Source organism: Perca fluviatilis, chromosome 13 (assembly GCF_010015445.1).
Source record: "Perca fluviatilis chromosome 13, GENO_Pfluv_1.0, whole genome shotgun sequence".
NCBI lineage: Eukaryota > Metazoa > Chordata > Actinopteri > Perciformes > Percidae > Perca > Perca fluviatilis.
This window is the reverse complement of record NC_053124.1, coordinates 37526806-37551926: the sequence shown is the minus strand read 5'-3', so window position 1 is coordinate 37551926 and position 25121 is coordinate 37526806. Positions and strand designations below refer to the sequence as shown.

The window sequence follows — 25121 nt, the reverse complement described above, 5'->3', positions numbered from 1 at the left end:
CTCACAAATCCACCGGAGGTTAGAACGCCAACACAAAGAAAGAGGAAGGGGATGGACATCCGGCTGAAATGAAGGACATCCGGTGGAATTTCCAGGGCAATCCCGGAAGTGGAAGGTCGTGGATGTAGACTACATACTGGATAACTGCTGAATTTACTGAGTTGACAGATTACAGTGTTCAGAGAGTTCCAACCTGGCTGAGATTCTCTGGCTGCTCCTGGTCCCCACTGGAGCTCCACTCCTGCTGCTGCTTTCTGATGTCACTAACACAGGAAGTAGATGGTTCCCCTCCTGTGTGTTGTTTCATGTGTCTCTTTAAATGTTCCCTCTGTTTGAAAGATTTCTGACAGATTGAGCAGCTGAAAGGTCTTTCTCCTGTGTGGACTCTCATATGTCTTTTCAAACTCGTCCTGCAATCTAATCTTTTCCTACATTCAGAGCAGCTGAATGGTTTATCTCCTGTGTGAGTTCTCATGTGTTTATTTAAATGTGCCCTAAGTTTAAAATATCTATTGCAGACTGAGCAGCTGAAAGGTTTCTTTCCTGTATGAGTCATCATGTGTGTCTTCAGACTTGAGCTTTGACTAAATCTTCTCCCACACTCAGAGCAGCTAAATGGTTTTTCTCCTGTGTGGATTCTCATGTGTTTCCGTAAACAGCCATTAAGTGCAAAGGATTTCCTACACACTGAGCAACTGAAAGGTTTCTCTCTGGTATGGACTGCCATGTGTCTCTGTAAAGTTCCACCCTGACTAAAAGTTGTATTACAAACAGAGCAGCTGAAAGGTTTTACTCCTGTGTGAGTTCTCATGTGTCTTTTTAGATTTCTCCTGTCGCCAAATCTTCTCCCACACTCAGGGCAGCTGAATGGTTTCCTACATATTGAATCATGTTTCAGAGAGTTTAAAGCTGACTGAGGTTCTCTGGTCTTCCAATCAGCACTGTCATCAGTCTCAGGTTCAGAAGAGTCTCTAGTCTGGTCTTCAGTCTCTGGTTGTAAACGTGGATGTGGATGATAGTTCCTGGCTGGTTCTGGTCCTCCACAGTCCTCTCCATCAGCTTCTGTTTCCATGTGTTGAGTTTGTCTTTGATGAAGCTGTGAGGACTGAGCTTCCTCTTCATCATCTTCACTCTTCACAGGGACAGGAGTGAATGGGAACTTGGTGATATCAGCCTCCTCCAGCCCTTGAAGCTGCTCTCCCTCCTGACTGCTCCACAGTTCCTCCTGTTCCTCTTTAATGTGTGGGGGGGGCTCTGGCTCCTGCTGGTCCACACTGGAGCTACACTCCTGCTGCTCAGGGGGAACCTCTTCTTTAACCACCAACAGCTGCTCAACATCTGCAGGAAACACAGACGTTATAGAGACATTTTCTTTATTTAGGGAAGGCGTAATGAATTATGAAATGTGGGATCTCGTCAAACCTTTCCACTGACATATGAAGACAAATCAATACTAGGGCTGGGATAAAATGATCAAATCTCAAACTATATCTTTGAGTGATCTGATAACGATTAATAAAATCCAGACATCGATCTTTTAATATCAGCTTTTTTTACCATCGATATATAAGTAAAAAGTCAGCTTCCTCCCACTAATCAGTTTTACTGAGTTTGTATCAGTCGAGCAGTCAGGGCTTAAAGGTGTGTCATGGTTGTTAAATGTTTGCAGTGTGGAAATAATCACATGTGTAAACTTTGGCAAGTGTTAAAGGGTAACTACCCTTTTTCAACCTGGACCCTATTTTCCTATGTTTTTATGTCTAAGTGACTGATGGGAATCGTTTAGTTCACATGCTTACCAATCACCAGTTAACCAGTCATAATAGTCTCCAAAATACTGTAATACTTTTATAGTATGTCCCAAAATACTAGGCCTATAGTAGCCTATTTCTATAAGATTACTCCGCTGATTCCAACAGTATATGTCTTACCACTCTACAACAGAAAACCACCGAGATAGCAGCCAAAGAAGAGCAAAAAGGTAACCTCACTTTATACATCCATAACCAGGAATTATGTCTTACCTTTGCTGTTTTGTGATGAAAACTTGTGTTCGAAGGCATATCAACTCTGCTAAGTGTTATTCCAATGTTTTTGTGTCCCTTTGAATCAGTTTCTGACAGTCTACCAGCATTTTCAGTACAGGGAGGAGGTTTCTAACATTAAGTAAATAGAAGGCATCTATTGGCCTACAGTGTATAAGCATTGTTGTGGTTGGCCACTGGTGTAGATGACATTGATCTTGAGTGTCATTCAATTCTATTGACTCCGACAGTTCAATAGAGGTGTCAATCATTCAAATTGGCCGATGGATTCTCGAGATATCTGCCTGTGTCGCTGACGGTGTCTGACTTTCGTCTCAACTGCATTACGCAAAATACACAGATACTAGAGCGCACATATTATATCCATTCTTCCACTATAATATTGTTCCAAAATTGGCCTAGGCTAAAATTAAATTTTTTTTAACCAACAAACACGAACAATATACAGGGTAACCCCAGGATCCTGAACTTAAATTTAAGGCTTTTTAAGACCTTTTTAATACTATTTCAAATTAAATACAATGACGACTTCGTACCCATTCCGACAGAAGTATGAGGGGCAAATGTCAAACCTGTCTACATTTTAAACCTTAGAAAATAATTACGTACAAGTAGGCTACTTGAATTAAATAAAACATTTTATTTAAATTTTCAGTCATATTTAATTCATTTTATTGGATCATAATATAATCCAATAAAATAAGATATATTACACTGCATAATGAGCACTTTTACTTTTGGTACTTAAAAGTATATTTTGATAATAATGACTTTTGTATTACTTAAGGAAGATGTTGAATGCAGGACTTGTAACTGACAAGTAATTTGTAACTCTACTTTTACTGCAATACATGATCTGAGTAAGTCTTCCACCTTCCACCTCTGCCACATTAGCAGATAACCTTTACCGTTACCTACCGGTCTAATCGTCTCCAAACAGTCCGCTCACAGTGAAGTCCTGCACAGATCAACAGATGTTGATCTGTGCTGTTGGCGGCAGCTCGCTCTGTTTGTTATAAGACGCAGATTGATTCGCTCACAGAGACAATCTCTGCAGATAATAAGCCATTAGCACGTTAGCTTGAGCTTTGTGTGAAGGCGCCGAGCGGCCAGCCAGGTTCCGACAGACACCGACACATTCTGCACAGCCTCCGCTCAGTTTAACCGCTAACCCCCCCGGTACCGGTCAGAGAGGTGTGTTTACCCCCCCGGTACCGGTCAGAGAGGTGTGTTTACCCCCCGGTACCGGTCAGAGAGGAGTGTTTACCCCCCCCGGTACCGGTCAGAGAGGTGTGTTTACCCCCCGGTACCGGTCAGAGAGGAGTGTTTACCCCCCGGTACCGGTCAGAGAGGTGTGTTTACCCCCCGGTACCGGTCAGAGAGGAGTGTTTACCCCCCGGTACCGGTCAGAGAGGTGTGTTTACCCCCCGGTACCGGTCAGAGAGGTGTGTTTACCCCCCGGTACCGGTCAGAGAGGAGTGTTTACCCCCCGGTACCGGTCAGAGAGGTGTGTTTACCCCCCGGTACCGGTCAGAGAGGAGTGTTTACCCCCCGGTACCGGTCAGAGAGGAGTGTTTACCCCCCGGTACCGGTCAGAGAGGCGTGTTTACTTTGTGTCTCGTTCCTTCGGTGCGTCCAGCGACTGGCTCCAGTCAGTTTTTAAATTAGCCTAAATTAGTAATAGTTAATTTCTTTTTTACGGTATGAGCTTAATCCTAGGAAACGCAAAAAATATATAAGACCTTTGTAACGAAATCCAAGACTGAGATGGCTACTGCACGTCAACCGTCAACCAGTGAACTCAAAGCAGTCACCTGATTTTTGCGTAGTTTAAAGTGACAAATCGTATCACCGTATTTTGATGTCAAAATGTGTATCTACTACGCAAAATGCGTAGCAGGTTGGCAGGTCTGCCTGCTACAACCTTAAATGTGCTCTGTCTCTATTAGGGCTGAACAATTAATTGCATTTGCGATAATATCGCGATATGTTAAAACGCGATTTGGTCACGTGACTCACGAGAGCAAATCAGTCTGCACTCCGCAGAGAAAGCACCAACTTAGCACGCTAACGGTACGCCGTACCTTGACCAGATTTCTGTCATTCAAGCAACTCTGAGTTGTAGTTTAAAACTTGAAAAGGGTTTTATTCGGGCTCCAGTCCATACATGCAGTTAATGAATACAGGCACGCAGAACTGAAGGCTCGGTTAGCAACGATTAGCTCTGATTAGCGGTTAGCTCCGGTTAGCAGTTATCTCCGGTTAGCTCCGTTATAGAGATATGGAGCGGAGACTGCTGCGGAGAGGGATAACAACCAGACTCTGATAAATGACGTTCGGGGAGCTGTCACAGCAGCGTGGCCGCGTTGTTTCAACGGTTTTATTAGTCCAGTTAATCCCACGGCAACACCTGCATGCTACTGCTAACGTAACGATAGCCTCTCTGAGCTAGTGCAGCGTCGTTGACGCTGTCATGCACACGGCACGCAACTTCATGAGGGGAGGGAGGGGCTGGAGGCAGCTCCTCTCTGAGCGCTGTGAAAGAAAATACACCGATGTATATATTTTTACTTAACTGTCTAGTAAAGTTCAAAGACAGTGTTTAAAAAGTGCAATCCACATATAAAGTATTAAATAATTAAATACTACTAAGTGTGGTAAAGCCACATTTGTTTTTATATCTCTGCAATCTGCACTTTAGTGTGATTTGTTTCTGACTTTCATATGAATGTTTACACCAAGCTTGTTCAGTGCTCAATATACTACTGGGATTGAAGTAGTTAAATAAAAGATGTCATTCATATACATTGATGCATCACCTACAGACCTGGCCTCCAGGAAAGAACAGTTTGTTTAATCTATCTAACCTTGTGTTGTTCATACTATACAATGATTTACTGCTAGTTTTTGTTGAATAATACAGAAGACAAAGAGCTTAAAAAAATAATCGCATATCGAATCACAATCGCAATATCTTTGAAAAAAATCGCAATAGATTATTTTAAAAAAATCGTTCAGCCCTAGTCTCTATCCAGTCCTTTATCCACGTGCCCAAAAGTGATCACAGCTTCAACCTTGTGGTTGAAAAGTTGCTTCTCCCTCAAAACGAATGATGATAAATTTCAGACAATGACTGACATATTTGAGTTCAGGTCAGGACATCTCTGACTACACCCATCAAGAAAATCTTTATTTTTATAGCGCCTCAATTTTCAGATTTGAAGTTATTCAACGGTAAAAGGTTGGAATCTCCTAATTTATACAGTAAAAATATTAGATTTTCTGTAGGTTTGTAGTCATAGATGTCAGTCATTGTCTGAAATTATGGAGCATTGTCTTTTTATAGCGCCTTCAGTTTTACAGGCATGAAAATGGGTCAGGGGTGAAAAAGGTGAGAAGGATATTACCGATATTTCCGGGGGCATGCTCCCCCAGAAGAAAATTTTAAATATTCCATATTTTAAAGCATCAATCTGATGCATTTTTTGCCAACCAACAATATAATATTTCAATATGCACTCATTAAAGTTAATTTGACTGGCAAAACAGTTAAAGTCCTTCTGACATTACACAATAATAAAAGTCAATATTTTTAAAGACTAAAAAGTTTGGATCAATTTTTACTTCTTCCAACCATATATTAAATAAAGAGTCAATGTGGATTTACATATTGCAATAATATCATAAATCACAAAAAAAAAACTAAACTTTACTACTTTGGCCAGGTCATCATCAAAAAAGCAAATTAGTACATTCATGATTTTGTCCATGTTGATATTAGCTGCTTTATTTACATTTATTAAAAACGTGTCATTGTTTATCTTTTCATATAGCTAGACGTCTAAACTCTGGGACAAGGCCGTTATGTTTAATACCTGCCATGCTGATTCCAAACAGACAGCTTTATCAAGGCAGTTTGGGCTTCAGATAGCTACAGTGAACGTGCACACTCGTATTGTTTGTATCACGGTCGGTCAGTAAAGGAACAGTCTTAACGGTAGCGGTCGTGGCCGGTAACGTACTCGTATGACAGAGTGCACGGACCAAAGCTTTGTGACCAGCATCTAATGACTAGCAAGCCCCGTCTTACCGCTGCTGCCGTCCAAAACATGCGCTGCAGAAGCAAGCACCCGACTTCCCGTCTCCACCCTTTTCTTCTTGTCCTCCATTCATGCCCAGCGCCATTTGTTTTAACTACTTCCTCAACCAAAGCTACAAGTTTGATAAACTTTGCCTACATTTTTTTTTTTTTTTAGCCGCGTTACCACGGAGAACACACCGGCACCGCACTCTGACATTTCGGCAAAGACCCGCCCTACTTTGCATCTGATTGGCTAGAACTCGTTTCATTGGTTGGTGGAAGTTCGATGATTGGTTAAATCCATAGACAGTATGGTTAAATCCAGCGCATTAAAACAAATCCCATGTGGACTTTTTAATTTATTTATTTTTCTAAAATAGTCATACGCAAGAAATCGGGCACCAGGCCCGAGTACTTACTACACGATTCACGTAGGTCACCTATTTTGGTTTCAAAACGGCAAATTTTGCCGAAAGGTGAGTGATTTTCATGTCTGGTTTTAGATTTGTCATCGTCTGCAGTGTTTCCCATACAACTCCTACATTTTTCAACTGGGGAGCAAAACGTGCTCCTTGGGAAAAAGATACGGTTATACCCGGTTTATACTAATCAAATGAACTGGACTTTGTTGTCAGATGCGAAAGCCAACTTCCCTTACAGCATTATACCATTACATTTAAAATGTTTAACTGTTACCTGCAGAATTTTGTATACAAATATTTGCAATACAATTAATATAAGAAGTCTGCACCTCTTTCCGTGCGTGTGCACCCCCCAACCCTGGGTCAGCTACCACCACAAATATAATCTAATTCTGTGGGAAACACTGGTCTGGAATTATCGTTTTAACAGCAACCAAACAATAATTTCTTTCACAATTTTAATCTATGAAGAACACAGGCATTTACATATAACATAATCCAAAATATATGCAATCCAATAGCCTAATCTAGTTTGGTTTTTTTTATATACTATATTTCTTTGTATATACTTTGCATGAGTTTACTTGGCACCTTATTTTGAAAACCGGACGTAGTCTCACATGTATCAGTCCGCTAACTTTGCTAAGACTGTCGCTGGCTAGATGTGGGCCGTTTGGATTCATCGACCATAAATGCTAGCAGGCCTATATGAGTGCACTACAGTTTTAGCGCCGGCGGATTTCAAAATCAAGCTGTTTAGCGAACAAACCCGCTGTCTGTATAAACAGAGAGAGAACACAGAGAGAGAGGAAGAAGTAAAAGGGACCAAACCTGCTCTGTGTAGCCGAAGCTGAGGGTTGAAAACAGCGTCCAGTAGCTCCCGTTGTCGCTCGTTCTCCTCTTTTGAACGACAAAGTTCCTCCTCGTACTCTGCTATCGTTCTTTCAAACAGCCCAAATATCTCTTCAGCAGCCGCAGTTAGTCGCTGCTCCACCAACGCTCTCAGCATCTGGACTTTACACATTTTACCTCTTTCTCTACACAGCAAAGACGCTCTGCTAACACTCCTTTCCGCTAGACGCCATCTTGTTCAAAGTGTGAAGTCAGCCGCAGTGAAGACTACAGCTTCCGGTGTAGATTAGTTGCTGAGCTTCAAAATAAAAGTCCACAACTGTCAGACTTTCAGATCAAAACAAGGAAGATAAGATAACACCTGCTACTCTTTACTTTTTTATAGAGTTGAGCCGGATACTCGGCTGAAACGAGTATCCGGTACGGATAAAGCACTTTTGCCGAGTACGAGTATCATACGAGTAATACGAGTCAATATCTGTGCTCGGATTGAATACAAATTCTCATTGGGTAGCTGACTGTGTCTGCGTTCTGTGATAGGCTAGTCACACAGCGCCCCTCCCCTACACACATACAGATTTATTGTGTTGCTGTGTCCCGCTCCGCTCTGCTCACTCAAACACAGCACACTCTGTCTCTCCCTCAGTCACTCAGGTTCGCGGGTCTTTTCCGTTAACGTTTAGGATTTCTTCAGCTTCAGGTTTATTTTTTACTTCGGTTTGTAGTACTTACTTATTACACTAGTAGTAGTAATTACACTTTCTTGCTGTATTTCATAAAAAAAATAAAGGAAGTAGTGGTATAAAACTATATTACAAATTAATTAGCTACACACACACACACACTCTCTCTCTCCCTCTCTCTGCCGGTCATCGGAGGTTTTTGTTTTTTTTAAACCATCAGCTGGCTCTAACCAAGTTTTTTTACTTCACGCACTGAGTGTCTGACACTTTCTTGCTGTATTTTATAAAAAAAATAAAGGTAGTTGTGGTCTAAATAGTTTGTTATCGTGATCAAAAGCATTGATCTGAAGCTCAATGCTGATGCTGTCATGTAAATAGTTTTCTAATCAGCAATAAATATAACAATTTCTGATCAACCATATCAATTGCATGCTTAAAATAACATACTGGTTAAAGCCCCGCCCATTTCAAGACAACCCGACACACTTCCGGGTTAAATGCCTCCCACTTCCGGGTTAAGCCCCGCCCAGTCCGAGTACAGATACAGATAATTCATATGGTTAACAGATACAGATAATGCTGTACTCGCTCATCCCTACTTTTTTAACCAACTTAGTTTGCAGAACGACAAATGTTTTTAATACATTTTCAGGACTCTAAGAAAAACAAATTCAGAAGATGATTGATGTTTGTTTCCAGTTTCTTAAAGTTTTATGAGAAAAGTGCAGAAGCTGAGACTGCATTTAGTTTCACCTGTTCCCTACCCAGGCCAGCGCCAAAAAATGAAATATACTTTAAGAAAAAACAAAGGGTTTGATAGTGCTTTAATGAACTTTTGAAACAGCAAAAGAAAAATCACATGGACAAGAGTCTGTGTGCCAAGCTGTAAGATATATCGTAACATCTCGCCTTTAAAAAGGGGAATAATAATAATAATAATAATGTCAGTCTTTTAGTGTGAAAACTGTTCCCCACAGGAAGTGGACCCAGAGTGTCACTCCTGGTTTCTGACACTAGAGGGCAGAACAACAACAGAAAATGTGAACACATAAAAGTCTTAATATCAGAGTTTCTGCAGGTTTCAACCAGTCACATTTTCAGACTTTTAAGACCTTCAGGTATTACATTTGAGACCTTTATAAAAATAATAATATTAAAAGGAAGAATTCACTTATTCTCATGTGTCTGATGTGGTCTACATAGGAACAAGAACAGGGAAATCACAAATAGAAAAAAGCTTTCACAAATCTGAAACTGTGTTTTTAAGAATCTTTAGCCCCTCTGGGATATTTTGGTCCAGATTTGACAAGTCTAGGCATGTGGTTTTGGACCTGGACCTGGTCTAATGTGGTGTACATATGAAAAAAAAAAAAAGTGAAATCTCCCTTTATTGTGTTCTCATAAAGACAATACAGCTTTCAAGGATTTAAAAGTGTATTTTAGACATAATTAATTAAAATCAATCTATCTATCTATCTATCTATCTATCTATCTATCTATCTATCTATCTATCTATCTATCTATCTATCTATCTATCTATAGCCTAAGATAAATTGCAATGCATGTCCCTAGATGGACCCTTTTTTAAAATACAATAAGTCAAGACTTACATAAAAGACCGTAAAGAACACAAACTCAACAATAGAAACATACCTTAAAGAAAAACCTCACAAGCAAATACAGGAAAAACAATACACAACATTGGCTAATACAATACACCATACAACAGGAGCACCAGATTATTCATAGTCTTAACTTTTAGTTTGCAGGAAACAGGAAACACACAGAGGTTACAGGGTCTAACAGTGTTGTTAAACTACATCTTATGTTTCCTTGGAAAGGTATGCAACGGCTTTGAGATATGTTTTCTTTGTTTTTTCCGTTCCAGGGTCCTATCTTGCACCCGGCGCAGCGCAGAGCTCGACGCAAGTGTCTTCGCTACTTTAAGACCGACGCAGTTGTCAGTTTCCCGTCCAGCGCCCACGTCGTTTGAACAGCAAATGCACCTGCGCCCATCTATGGTCCACGGGCGTGCTGGTCTTACAGGGTGGTGTGTTCAGGTACATTCTGGGCGTATTGCTATCTTGAGGCAGCGGAGGGATTAAGCCGGGGTAATTCAAGTTATCATAATAATAATAATAATGATGTAATAATGTATATTTATTAATTCCGCAAGGGGAGATTAGGTTTTCACTCTGTTGTTATTATCCTGGCTCAATTTAGCCTCGACTTGGTTTCACAAAAGCAGAGGCACCTAAGTTACCATGGAGATTTCGTCTGTGGCGCTAGCCTGGTCCTGACCATGCTAACAGCCAGGATTTATTCATCCTGGAGCCTTCCCTGTTCACTCAGCAGTGGTTTTACCTTATTGTTATCAGCCTGCATTAAAATAAAATTGGTGCATATTGTTGTTCATTTAAATACTGTTATTATAAGTATTATGTAAGTTGTGACTTACATAATTATTTTTTATAATTATTCATGTGACAGTCATTGTTACTGTTATAGTGCTGTATGAAGACTGCTGTTCATATTGTTGTTAGAAGTTTAATGAATATATTATGGCAGTTGTTGAGATAATTAGAAAAGGCTGATAGCATTTCAAAAGTGTTTTAAATGAAGTCTGTTACTAAGGGCAATATTTAAAGTGCTGTACATGTGTGTTTCTATAGTGGACCATTCACCTTAAATTATTTTAGTTGATTACTTTTTTTGTATTCTTTTACGACTATAATTTGGGAGGATTGTACATTTTTAAGAACATATCCTAATTGTACAATCCTGCCAAATTATAGTCTTAGTTGACTGGACCAGTAAGTATCTAGTGTTGTAGGCTACTGTACATTCATGTAACAACAGGGAGAGGACACCTCAATGGTTTTTTGACCTTATATTTTGCTGGGGGGGAAATAACTGATAAATATCACTCTGTTACATTCATGTTTACAGTGTGCATGAAATGTATCACTTCATTATCATTATAGTTCCTAGATTTTAGAGTCCAATTTCTTCATTGTCTTTCTTTTCTATGTCCATATATATGAGGGAGCAAAGCATATCATATGTAAAGAAGGACCGACTGATTGATAGTCTAGCGAGCAGTGGAAGATAATATGACTTAGGAAATTAATATTTAAGACCATGAGAGAAAGAGGAAGAAACAGAGTGAAAGAGATATTTACTATTCTAGCGTTGTAGAAAATTGACCTTCATAGTACATTTCTTGAGTAACGTTATCTTCTGCTTATTTTTAAGGCAAAGAGTACAACGGTTAATTTGTGCCATTGATCAGCAGCCTAATCCTTGAATGGTATGATTATGACAGTTTCAGTTCAGAGCAGTGGTCAGTTAATGTATATGTTTAGGCTGCTTACGCATTCAGTCCGTCTTCCACAAGAAGCTGCTGCTCACTCTGTATAAAGTATGAACAATGCATATACAGGTATCTACATTTTAGCATTGATAAATCTGTTACCGACCTAAGGAAAGCCGTGAACGTGCATCTATCCGAATTCCTTCAGCCTGGCTCGACCTAGTCGCTCCTCCTCAGCCTGGCTCGGCCTTCGTGAAATACACCAAGCCAGGCTGCAGAGATTAGACTAGGTCAAGCCTCACTTTATCAGTTGTCCTGGATTTATAAATTCTGCTTTTGTGAAACAGGCCCCAGGAAACACTGTGAATGGAACCAACCAATCAGGGCTTATGCTGAAGTTTATACGTTACCATGGCAATGGTACACATAAAAATGGCTGCCACTCTGACCATTATGCTACATTGATTTGAATGGAAATGGCCTTTCTATCCATTTCATTTCTATGGTTCAGAGAGTTCCAACCTGGCTGAGATTCTCTGGCTGCTCCTGGTCCCCACTGGAGCTCCACTCCTGCTGCTCTCTGATGTCACTAACACAGGAAGTAGACGGTTCCTCTCCTGTGTGTTGTTTCATGTGATATTTTAAATGGTTACTCTGTGTAAAAGATTTCTTACAGACAGAGCAGCTGAAAGGTTTTTCTCCTGTATGAGTTCTCATGTGTCTCCTCAGATTTGAGATCTGGTTAAATCTTTTTCCACACTCAGAGCAGCTAAATGGCGTCTGCCCTGTGTGGATTCTCATGTGTGCCTTTAAACTTCCTCTCTCTGTGAAAGATTTCTTACAGACCGAGCAGCTGAAAGGTTTTTCTCCTGTGTGAGTCATCATGTGTGTCTGCAGGTGTGTCTTGTAGCAAAAACTTTTTCCACACTCAGAGCAACTGAAGGGCGTCTCCCCTGTGTGGATTATCATGTGTGACCGTAAATTTGCACTGTGTGTAAAAGATTTCATACAGAACGGGCAGCTGAAAGGTTTCTCTCCTGTATGAGTTCTCATGTGACTCTTCAGATTTTCCTTGCGGCCAAATCTTCTCCCACACTCAGAGCAGCTGAATGTTTTCTTACATGTTGAATCGTGTTTCAGAGAGTTTAAAGCTGACTGAGGTTCTCTGGTCTCCTTCCAATCAGCATTGTCATCAGTCTCAGGTTCAGAAGAGTCTCCAGCCTGGTCTTCAGTCTCTGGTTGTAAAAGTGGATGCTGTGAGGAGTGAGCTTCCTCTTCATCATCTTCACTCTTCACAGGGACAGGAGTGAATGGGAACTTGATGATATCAGCCTCCTCCAGCCCTTGAAGCTGCTCTCCCTCCTGACTGCTCCACAGTTCCTCCTGTTCCTCTTTAATGTGTGGGGGGGGCTCTGGCTCCTGCTGGTCCACACTGGAGCTACACTCCTGCTGCTCAGGGGGAACGTCTTCTTTAACCACCGACAGCTGCTCAACATCTGCAGGAAACAGAATGAAACAGACACATTACTGACCACCACTCAAACTAAACTCAAACCAATAATAATGAACCATTAAAACATTCAAGTCCTTACTTAAGACCCACTATTATTCATTGGCTTTCAATTCAAGTTGAGCTTTGATACCTTGACATTTTTCTACGGTTGGTTATTTTGTATTGTATATTGTGTTTTTTGTGTATATTATCTCTTTGATTTTTGGAGCTTGTTAAGCACTTTGGTCAACTATGGTTGTTTTTAAACGTGCTATATAAATAAAATTGAACTGAGCTGAACTGAGAGGTAGTTTGTATCGTCACAGATATGAAAACTTACAAATTTAGTCTAACAAACTGATACAAAGAAGCATAGCTTGTTAAGGTCAGCTTGCTAAAACAAGCTACAAAATGTAACCATTTAGGGCTGTCCCTAACGATTATTTTTGTCATTGATTGATCTAACGATTAATTTGCATTCTTCTAAAGATTTTTTTAACTGAACTTTGGAGAATCAGTATTGCAGCAAATGTATTTTTGCATCAGTGTGGGGAAAGGAAAAAAACTGAAACCCAGGGGTCCAGCCTACTTAAATGGCCTGAAGTTATCAGGCTCCTCTCCTATGGAACCAGCTCCCAATCTGGGTTCGGGGGGGCAGAAACTGTCACCACATTCAAAACTCTGCTGCTTCCTACTACGTCCTTCCATGCTCTGCTGGATTAATTACTGGAATTGTTGGGGCTTTGTAAATTATAGAGTGTGGTCTAGACCTACTCTATCTGTAAAGTGTCTCGAGATAACTCGTGTTATGATTTGATACTATAAATAAAATTGAATTGAAGTTTATACTTGTGCGTTGGTGTGCGTCGATCTCTTCAAGAGAATAGCGTGTGTGTGTGTGTGTGGGTGTGCATGGTAGAGCGAATGAGAGAGTGATGGTGATTAGCTTCAGAGTGAATAGCGACTCTAGAGTCACAGCGAGAGAAACTCTGGGCCTGATTTACGAACACTAGCGCAGTTTGCGCTGCGTCCGTTTATGCGAGTTCGGTAATAGCGCACGCTATGCTTCCACATTTTGCGTAGTATTTATCAACCCTGACACCCATCAGCCAATCAGCGTCTTTCTCCGCCCACTAGACTGTAAATTGCGCTGTAGCAAAGCGGTACTTGTGCTATGAAATGGCTGAGTGCAGACTGAGATATTCCCACTGCTGATGCTAGGACTGTTTGAAATGATCCTGATGCCGATATCTGTAATGTATATAATATATATACATATATAATATTATATATAATATTATATATGTATATATTATATATGTATATATAATATATAATATATAATGTAGCGAGGAGTTTAACAACTGCTGGAATGGGATGTGAACGCTGAGTGGGAGATTCAATTTCATCTTTGATTTCTTCCAGTAACTCTAATATTGCTCGGCTGCTTGATCTGTAACGCTGAATGATGTTGTGTTCACTGACAAAGTGTGATTCTTGTGTTAAAACATATGTTCAGCCTCGCCTATGTCTTCGTCAAATTACTGTTGCCATTTCACCAGCGGCATAAAGGTCTACGAGGAAACTCGACTGCGGCTGGTTTAGACCTGCTTTTAAGAGGCGCAGAATTTCCCCCGCAGAATAGAGGCGCGCTCTTACTGACAGTCTTTGTAAATACCACGGGATATATAATTAGGCGCACTTTGCGCTTATCCTCCCACCTTTTTGGGTGGAACTCCCACTTTCCCCACGACCCTCCCACGAACGCATATTGAAAGCGCAACTTGTCTCTTCTCGCTCATGTGGCAGACAATCTGCCATTTTACCCAAGTGCTCCCTGTTTGTAAATAGCCCGCATCGGTTACGTCCGTCTTTGCGACCAATTAGCGCCTGGAAACAGGCGCAAACGGCTTGATAAATCTAGCCCAGAGTGTCTCCTCTGTTCTTTCTGACCACGGTGGGATATCTGTAGCAGGAAAAGTTAACTCTCTCCTTAATTTCATGTTGTTCATGGAGAATGAGAGTCGGGGTTAATGCAACTGGAAGTCGAGACGACGCACTTCGCTCTGCCGGGACTAACTTTTCCCACTGTGGTCAGAAAGCACAGCACTGTATCTCTCACTATGACTCCAGAGTCACTACTCACTCCGAAGGTAAACTGCTGATAACATTTGGGCAGCACGGTGGCCCAGTGGTTAGTGCTGTGGCCTCACAGCAAGAAGGTTTGCATGTTCTCCCCGTGTCTGCGTGGGTTTTCTCCGGTTTCCCCCACCACAAAAAATATGTTCCCCTCCCTAACTAGCTGATGTTTGGTGAGCGGTCTGGCGTCTGGCATCGTAAGGCGTTGTATGGCTGCCGTGCATCACCCAGGTGGGTGCTACACATTAGTGGTGTTAGAGAGCAGTCCCCAGTCCCCCTCCCCCCAAAAGCGCTTTGAGTGTCTATGATAAAGCGCTATATAAATGGAAAAAAATGGAAAATAGAATATTATTTATATTATTTATTCTATTTTCCATTTGGGAAATGGAAAATAGAAAGAGAACAAGTGCATGTCGTACTATGTGAGGTGTCCTGTCTCACCGTGGCAGATGATGTTGCCGTGGGAAGGAGAATAGTTGGACATGTCGAGCACTGCCAGCTGGCATACAGTCGGCTGGAGGATGCACAGAAAGAGCTCGGACTGTCGGTAAAACGACTTCAACAAGACGTCGCTACCAGATGGAATTCAACATTGTATATGATGCAGAGTTTGGTCGAGCAGAGGAGGGCACTAGGTGCTTATGAAATAGAAAATGTTATCACACTTCTCGCCCCCCTGTGAGCAGCTGACCAGACATTTAACAGAGGCCTTCTGCTGCTGATGTGATCCCACTTTGCGGCCACTGACACGACTGCTCGGCCGACCGAGTGACACGGACAGAGGCGTGCAACACTGATCTCAACGAGTGGCGTACGTATGACAAACCAATTCGTATGCCATTTTGGCGTGTTATCAAGACGCATAACCGCTTTTTAGCGTGTTTATCAATGCCATTTGGCCTCCACTGACTTAGATTACCTTGTGATTGCGCGTGAATTCACGCCGTACCGAGTAGCATGAAAGGCCGAAAATCTGCATAGGGAGGTTGGTCGGGGTGGTGGATGTGTCAAACGACATGTTTTTAATGATAGGCTAACATGGACAGATCATGTTGACTTACTGATGAAAAAATTAAGTCCACGGGTATACTGTATGAGGAAGTTGCAGTCCTTTAAGGTGAATACAGATGTGGTGAGAATGTTTTTCATGTCAGCTATATGTAGTGATTGGAGCTACTGTGTGGTGGGGTGGGGGGGGGGGAATGCTGGGATAACCGAGAAGGCCAGGATTGATAGAGTGACTAAAAAGGCTGGAAAAATGGTAGGAGAGTTAAATACAGTGGATCAAGCATATGAAGACCGTCTGGCAAATATGACACAGAAAATAACGAGGGAACCGGGTCACCCCCTTCATGGTAATCTGACTGGTAGGGTTAGAGAACGTAGTGGTAGGCTAAGGCCTCCCGTGACACGCACTAAGCGGTATGCTCTCTCTTTTATACCTCAGGCTATCAGACAGCACAACAAGCGCTTTAAACGTACATTTTTATAAATTTTGTATTGTATTGTATTTATTGTATTAGGCGGGTGTGAGCACTGTAATTTCCATTTTTATGGATGAAATAAACTTGACTTTGACACAGGACTTTCACTCAGGAGACCGGGATCGTGTCCCGTTTCCTAAATCCGTCCCGTTCTTCTTTTCCTAAACCCAACACGCGGATAGCTCAAAATGTATACAGATAACACACCACTTGGCTTTAGAAAGTGGTGTGTACGTTTATGCGAAGTCATGATGTCAAGTTGGGCGTGCAGACCACCAAAACTACCATCCCGGAAGCCGTCAATCATCGCTTCAATGGTGTGCAGTGTGAGCACTTCATTCTGTTAGCAACCATGCTTGATGCCCGCTACAAAGACCAGTACTTTGACGTGGAAAAAAAGAGGAGTGCAGATGCCAGCACGGAGGACCCCCCCAGAGAAGAGGACCCGAACAGGATCACTGCTGGATATGTATGAAGACATTCTGGAGGAGGATGTCATGTTTAAGGACCAAGACAAGACCGAGGCCGCGTCACAGGTAAGCATCAAACACGCACATGTGTAGGTTATTTTTTTAATATTTCACTTTAGCACCAAAAGCATCCTAATTAATAATGCGACTTTCTCGATTATTATTCTGCAATGCAAATAACATTGATAATAGCCTATTTATCATAATTCGGCCTGTGTGTTAATAATAAATGTGCAAGGGCGCCTGGGTAGCTCAGTTGGTAGAGCAGGCGTCCATATGTAGAGGTTTACTCCTCAACGCACCGGCCGCGGGTTCGACTCCAACCTGCAGCTCTTTGCTGCACGTCATTCCCCCCCGCTATCCACTTTCATGTGTTTATCTGTCCTATAAATAAAGGCCTAAAAATCTTACAATAATAAACGTGCAACTAATAAATCATTTGATAAGTAAAAAAAATCTGTAAGTGATATTTCGGTATTCTGTTACTTCATAGGTCATCTCCCAGGAACAATAGTCCATTTGGAGAACTGGAAACACAACCAGGCCCGTTTCCCTGCCCTTGTTGCACACAAATACCTGTGTGCGCCCTGCACAAGTGCTGACAGTGAATGGCTTTGTAGCGTAGCCTCTGATGTGATAGACGAAAAGAGAAATCAAGTGGACAGTGAAAAAGCGGAGATGCTCATTTTTGTGAAGAAAAACATACCTCTGGTATTCAAAAGAAATAGCTCAACAAAAGCCTACCGGTCAGCTGAAGTTGTCACCCTAGTTAGTTGGAATGAAAAGGTTTGCAGTTGCACGACTCAAGTTCAAGTGACGTCCTTGTATTCTTTTGCAATACAGAGCACACTTTTAGTCACTGAGTAGTTACAGGACTGTCTGTGGATCACAAGACAATATATGGAGCTTGGTTTTAAGTTTGATTATACTTCAAAGTGGGTCCTAAGGACTGAAGTGTAGGTCACTTGACCACTGTAAGTACAACGTTAACTACTATGTCAGAGAAGCATTTGGCAGACCTGTTCAAGTAGGAGACGATGTACATTTTATTTATTTTATTCTGAAGTTTGAAGTCTAAACTTAAAAAATAAAGTGTGGCACTGGCATATCATTAATTCTCCTCCATGTGAAATAATGTAACTATTTTTCAGGGGTGAATGTCTGTCTACATTTGTAAAAACATTTATGGTAGAATCAAATGTTTGTCTTGTGTACTGCCTTATCTACAACACATAAGTGTAATAAGTAGGGCTGAAACGATTCCTCGAATAACTCGAATAATTCGATTACAAAAAATCCTCGATGCAAAATGACTTGCCTCGAAGCTTCGTTAAATCAATGTTCCCAACGTTGTATCGCTGACGGACGGCGTTTCCGCACGGATCGTTATTACTGTCGCACACCAGACGCTGCTCAGTCTGCTGCTGGCACATGCTAGAGCGTAAATAGCGAGGGGCTAAGAGAAGAGACAGGCTAGAGCGTAAATAGCGATAAGAGAAGAGACAGGCTAGAGCGTAAATAGCGAGGGGCTAAGAGAAGAGACAGGCTAGAGCATAAATAGCGATAAGAGAAGAGACAGGCTAGAGCGTAAATAGCGATAAGAGAAGAGACAGGCTAGAGCGTAAATAGCGATAAGAGAAGAGACAGGCTAGAGCGTAAATAGCGATAAGAGAAGACACAGGCTAGAGCGTAAATAGCGATAAGAGAAGACACAGGCTAGAGCGTAAATAGCGAGGGGCTAAGAGAAGAGACAGGCTGGAGAAAACGACAGAAAGGGTCCAAAGTTTGGAATCAGTTCAAACGTAATTAAAACTAAAACTCTGTACAGTGTGTCTACTGCTAAATCAAACTAGCTTAGCACGATAATAGCACGACGTCAGTGCTTCAGCATCTCAACAGAAAACATTTGAGTCGAACTTAATCATCCATTCCACGAAGAGGACCCGACAAAAGTAAATCAGAGTCGTATGGACGATTAAACTACACCAAACACAACAACTACCAAAAACAAAGACAAGAAAATATGTAGTGGTGACCACGATCTGATCTAAAGAGCTGACGCGTTGACTATCCCTTCGGAAAAACAGCTGATTGTTGCGCACCTCTCTCTCTCTCACTCTCTCTCTCTCTCACTCTCTCTCTCTCTCTGTGTCTCTCTCCGTGTCTCTCTCTCTCTCCGTGTGTCTCTCTCTCTCCGTGTGTCTCTCTCTCTCCGTGTGTCTCTCTCTCTCTCTCTCTCTCTCTCTCTCTCTCTCTACGGAGAAACAGCTGATCAACGATGTACTAGCATAAGTGTAACAGAGCTGTTTAGTAGGGGTGGGCGATATGGACAAAAAAATAATATCGATATTTTTTCCGATAACGATAATTACACGATATCTTTTAAAAATGTGTTTTTAAAAGTCTGAGTTACTTAATCACTGATGATAATAATGGGCACAATGTTGAATGAAAACAGTTCTTATTTATTTTCTTTAAAATTTAAGTAAGTAAAAACAATTCAAAGACAAAATACTAATACTATACTAATTGAACTAGTGTAGGAGCATTGAACTCTGAGTACACATTCAGTTGTACACCTCTGCTGTAATGTAAATTGTGCAGCATACAAGCCAGATGAAATCATAATAATAAACAAAGGGCTCTGTTCTGTAACATATTGCACACAACCATGTCCTTATTGGAAGCAGTCCTGGAGCTGGGACAGGGCAGTGTCAGGCCAGGTTCTGATAGTCCTTCTGACCGGGATGTATGCTGGGACCAGGAGTAGTTGGATGTGATCTGACTGATGCATGCTGGGATCAGGAGTAGTTGGATGTGATCTGACTGATGCATGCTGGGATCAGGAGTAGTTGGATGTGATCTGACTGATGCATGCTGGGATCAGGAGTAGTTGGATGTGATCTGACTGATGTATGCTGGGATCAGGAGTAGTTGGATGTGATCTGACTGATGCATGCTGGGATCAGGAGTAGTTGGATGTGATCTGACTGATGCATGCTGGGATCAGGAGTAGTTGGATGTGATCTGACTGATGCATGCTGGGACCAGGAGTAGTTGGATGTGACCTGACTGATGCATGCTGGGACCAGGAGTAGTTGGATGTGATCTGACTGATGCATGGGGGAAAAAAGAAAAGAAGGAAGAGAGATAAAGGTGGGGGGAGGGAGAAAAAGAAGGAGGAGAAGAGAAAAAAGGAAGGAAGGGAGGAAAAAAAGGAGAGGGAAAAAAAAAAAAAGGAGGGGGGGGGGAAAGAGAGGGGGGGAGGAGAAAGAGAAAAGGGGGGGGGGAAAAAAAAAGGAGGGGGGAACGGAGAGGAGGGAGGGGGGGGAGGAGAGAGGGGGGGGGGGGACCGGAGAGGGGTGAGGGGGGGGAGAAGGAAGGGGGGGGGGGCCCGGACGGATGCATGCGGGGCCCAAGGGGGGTTGGATGTGACCTGACTGGCCCAGGTGAGGGAGAGGAGCAGTTCTGTGTGCTTTCTTGATGTTAGAGTATACATGGTCTAGTGTGTTCTTCCCTCTAGTAACACAATCTACATGCTGGAAAAAGCTGGGGAGTACAGACTTTCAGGACGCCTTGTAAAAGTCCCCTCCAGGTGATCGCGCTGCAGTTTGTTCACTATGGTAAGCAGTGAGCCAAACTTGTGCTAACGTTAGCATCGGGGGCTATGTAGACGGCAGTGTGCTGTTTTCGTGGTAAATAAAATGGCCTGTATATTACCGACAGGGCTCCAGGTCAGGTGAGACGTGCTGGGCAACGATCCTGCGGTCGGTACTCCATTCATTCTGCACAAAAATGAAATCCTCCACTCCGCCTCTGGAGTTATTTTCTCATCCTGCCGGTAGCTAGCTCGGCGTGCTAGCGCCGACAACAACCTGCAGCGCCCGGTCTGGCTATGTCCTCCGGGATGTTATGAGCCGCCTGGAAGGCTCTCCTAACGGCTGTGGTGTATCATAGTCCTGTATTGATTAGTTCAGTGTGGCTGTACTTGTTTAAATATACACCGACAGGAGAGCTAGTAGCCGCTGCACAATCACGCACCACCATCTTTGTTGACATGAGTGAATGTGTAGCGTTCCAGTGCGTGTTTTGAAGTGTTTTTTTCTAAGTAATTTAAATACTCGATAATGTCAATTTGCACATCGTTAACACAACAATGACGATATTATCGTAAACGATATATATCGCCCACCCCTACTGTTTAGCATTGTAATCAAATATATAAATGAAAATAGGTTTAGTATAACTAATATTTACAATCAGACCTGCCAACCTTGAAAAACTTTTTTGAGTAGCAACTTACTGATTTATTGTCGAAGTTCTGGTTCATGAACACGGCAGCACGCACGTGGAATAAATGTGCCATTAAATGTCAAATCTGTAAACATTTTAAACCCTAGAAAATAATTATGTTCAAGTAGGCTACTTGAATTAAATAAAACATTTTATTTAAATTATCGGTCATATTTAATACAATTAATTGGATCATAATATAATCCAATCAAATAAAATATTACACTGCATAATGAGCACTTTTACTTTTGGTACTTTAAGTATATTTTGATAATACTTTTGTACTATTACATAGGGAAGATGTTGAATGCAGGACTTGTAACTGACAATCATTTGTAACTCTACTACACTGTTTTTTCTACTTTTACTGCAATACATGATGTGAGTAACAGTCTTCCACCTCTGGAAATCACCAACAACAGTCGTGCATGAATACCTGCAGCAGAGTATTCATCTTCTAACCGTAAACAAACCGGGAACTATATTCTCAGGTGGAAGAATATAGTTCCCGGTTTGTTTACGGTTAGAAGACGGCTGTGTCTCATGTGACCTTGTTATATGTACACGCTGTGACTCTACAAATCACATGTAAATAGGAACATGTTGGAGTTATTTTGTCACAATTCGGAGCAGTAGGCTAGCTGGAACCAGTTACCTGCAGGATCTGTGCTAGGCTAAGCTAATGCTGGAGCCGTCAGACAGCGTTACAGCACGCACGGAGATGAGAAGGGTCTGTATGGACTTGTCTAACTCTGGGGGTTACGGTGAATAAGCTAAATACACTTGGGGAAAGTGGGAGTTCCACCCAAAAAGGTGGGAGGATAAGCACAAAATGCGCCTAATTATATATCCCGTGGTATTTACAAAGACTGTCAGTAAGAGCGCGCCTCTATTCTGCGCCTCTTAAAAGCAGGTCTAAACCAGCCGCAGTCGAGTTTCCTCGTAGACCTTTATGCCGCTGGTGAAATGGCAACAGTAATTTGACGAAGACATAGGCGAGGCTGAACATATTTTTAACACAAGAATCACACTTTGTCAGTGAACACAACATCATTTAGCGTTACAGATCAAGCAGCCGTGCAATATTAGAGTTACTGGAAGAAATCAAAGATGAAATTGAATCTCCCACTCAGCGTTCACATCCCATTCCAGCAGTTGTTAAACTCCTCGCTACATCACAGATATCGGCATCAGGATCATTTCAAACAGTCCTAGCATCAGCAGTGGGAATATCACAGTCTGCACTCAGCCATATCATAGCACCAGTACCGCTTTGCTACAGCGCAATTTACGGTATAGTGGGCGGAGAAAGACGCTGATTGCCTGATGGGTGTCAGGGTTGATAAATACTACGCAAAATGTGGAAGCATAGCGTGCGCTATTACCGAACTCGCATAAACAGACGCAGCGCAAACTGCGCTAGTGTTCGTAAATCAGGCCCTCAGTCACTATGCAGAGAGGACAGATAAGCTTTGCGCTTACGCGCTGCCAGGTACCGAAATGTCCACGTTTAACGTGTAAAAAAGGGGGCAAATTTAGTGGTCGCACATGTGCGACTGGATGTAAAATTCAGTCGCACACTCTAAAATTTTGGTCGCAATTTTGCGTCCATTTGGTCGCAATCTGGAGCCCTGACACCCGTCAAAAAAATCTATTTTTCCAGCACCTCAACTTTCAGAATGGAAGTTACTTAAATGGTTTTTAAATCTTCTAAATAATAAAAAAATATTAGATTTTCTGTATGGTTGTAGTCGGAGATGTCAGTCATTGTCTGAAATAATGGAGCATTGTCTTTTTATAGCGCCCTCAATTTTAGATTTGAAGTCATTGTCTGGAATTATTGTTTTAACAGAAAACAAACAATGAATACATTTCTTTCACAATGTCATTATATTTTCTCTTTATATTTTATAATATATATATATATATATATATATATATATATATATATATATATATATATATATATATATATACACATACATAGATATATATATATTTTTTTTATTTTATTATATTTTGTTATATTCCCCGGTTGGGACAGAACTGGCCCTCATTAAATTATAGAATAATTTAAAAAAAATGTAATTTAAATAGGCCTATTTGTGGAAAAAATATGTAATATTTTAGTTACATAAAAGCTTGTATTTGTTTTCTTCCTAATTGTCCTTGAAATAGTGGTCAAGAACCCCCTACACACAAAAATGGTTTGGCCACTGATCAAAATTTGATGTTATCATTTGATTTGAAGTTCAGTAGGCTATGCTCAAAGTGACAGAAACAGTAGAGTTTGGTGAGATGATGGTGAGAGATGCGGGAGGGGCCCGCTGCGCCTTCGGAGAGTCTGAGAAGGATGGATGGATGGATTATTTCTTTCTATCTATCTATCTATCTATCTATCTATCTATCTATCTATCTATCTATCTATCTATTTAGATATACACACACACTTCATATAAGTCTACTTAGCCTTTCGCTGGCTAGATCTGGGCCGTTTGGATGATCGACCATAAATGCTAGTAGGCCTATATGAGTGCACTACAGTTTTAGAGAGAAGAGAGAAGCTAACGAGGCTTTTCGAAACGTCGACAGAGCGAATGTTTAACGAACAAACCTGCTGCCAGTTTAACCAGAGAGAGAGGAAGAAGTAAAGGGACCAAACCTGCTCTGTGTAGCCGAAACTGAGTGTTGTAGAAAGCGTCCAGTAGCTCCCGTTGTCGCTCGTTCTCCTCTTTTGAACGACAAAGTTCCTCCTCGTACTCTGCTATCGTTCTTTCAAACAGCCCAAATATCTCTTCAGCAGCCGCAGTTAGTCGCTGCTCCACCAACGCTCTCAGCATCTGGACTTTACACATTTTACCTCTTTCTCTACACAACAAAGACACTCTGTTAACACTCCTTTCTGCTAGACGCCATCTTGTTCAAAGTGTCAAGTTAGCCGCAGTGAAGACTACAGCTTCCGGTGCAGATTAGTTACTGAGCTTCAAAATAAAAGTCCTCTAAGTGTCTCAGACTTTCAGATCAACACAGCTAAAATAAATGAGAGATATCACTTTGGGAAACACTTTTTACTTATTTAAACAACTTATTTGCAGAACAAATATTTTAATACATTTTCAGGTCTCTGAGAAAAATAATGAACCAAATTCAGAAGACGAAAAATGAATAAAGTTTTATAAGAAAGTAAGAAAAAAAAGCGCGGAAGCCGAGACTGCTTTTATTTGCACCTGTTCCCTACCCAGGCCAGTTCCAAAAATTGTATATACTTTAAGAAAAAACAAAGGGTTTGATAGTGCTTTATTGAACTTTTGAAACAGCTGTACATAAACTGCAAATTATATTTGGTCGAGCGAAACAAGAAAAAAAACATTTCAATGGCAGCGTAACATGAACATAGGAAAATGTAAGACCTGTTTGAAATTATTAAAGACCTAGAACACAATACTTTTGCGAATATAAGACTTTTTAAAAGGCCAAAAAATTTGACTTTGACATTTTTAGACCCCACAGAAACCAGCCTTAATATCAGAGTTACAACAGGTAACACTTTCATCTTCACTTTATATTTCGACTGAACCAAAATATGAATTGATATTAATTAGTGGTGTCAACAATAATCGATTCGGCGATGCATTGCAATGCGGGGCATGCACGATTCAGCATCGATGCGGCAAAGTGCCATAATCGATTATGTCACTGCTTATTTTCTGGCCTTGAGTGGACAATAAAGTTGTGAACAGGGTACCCCCAGGATCCTCCAACTTAAATTCAAGGCTTTTAAGACCTTTTTTAATACCATTTTAAATGAAATTCAATGCCAACTTCGTACCCATATCGACAGAAGTAT

At 41.4% G+C, this 25121-nt stretch overlaps 1 protein-coding gene across 1 annotated transcript; it reads right to left on the bottom strand.

Moving 5' to 3' along the window:
• Positions 1–28: 28 nt before the first annotated feature.
• Positions 29–24222, bottom strand: LOC120570990 (gastrula zinc finger protein XlCGF57.1-like). The gene is made up of 6 exons (XM_039819672.1): positions 23937–24222; positions 12737–12892; positions 12666–12684; positions 11919–12576; positions 1254–1291; positions 29–1022 (listed from the first exon to the last, which is right to left on the bottom strand). The coding sequence occupies exons 1-6, from the start codon at positions 24127–24129 to the stop codon at positions 179–181; spliced, it is 1908 nt and encodes a 635-aa protein (XP_039675606.1). The 5' UTR covers positions 24130–24222; the 3' UTR covers positions 29–178.
• Positions 24223–25121: the final 899 nt, after the last annotated feature.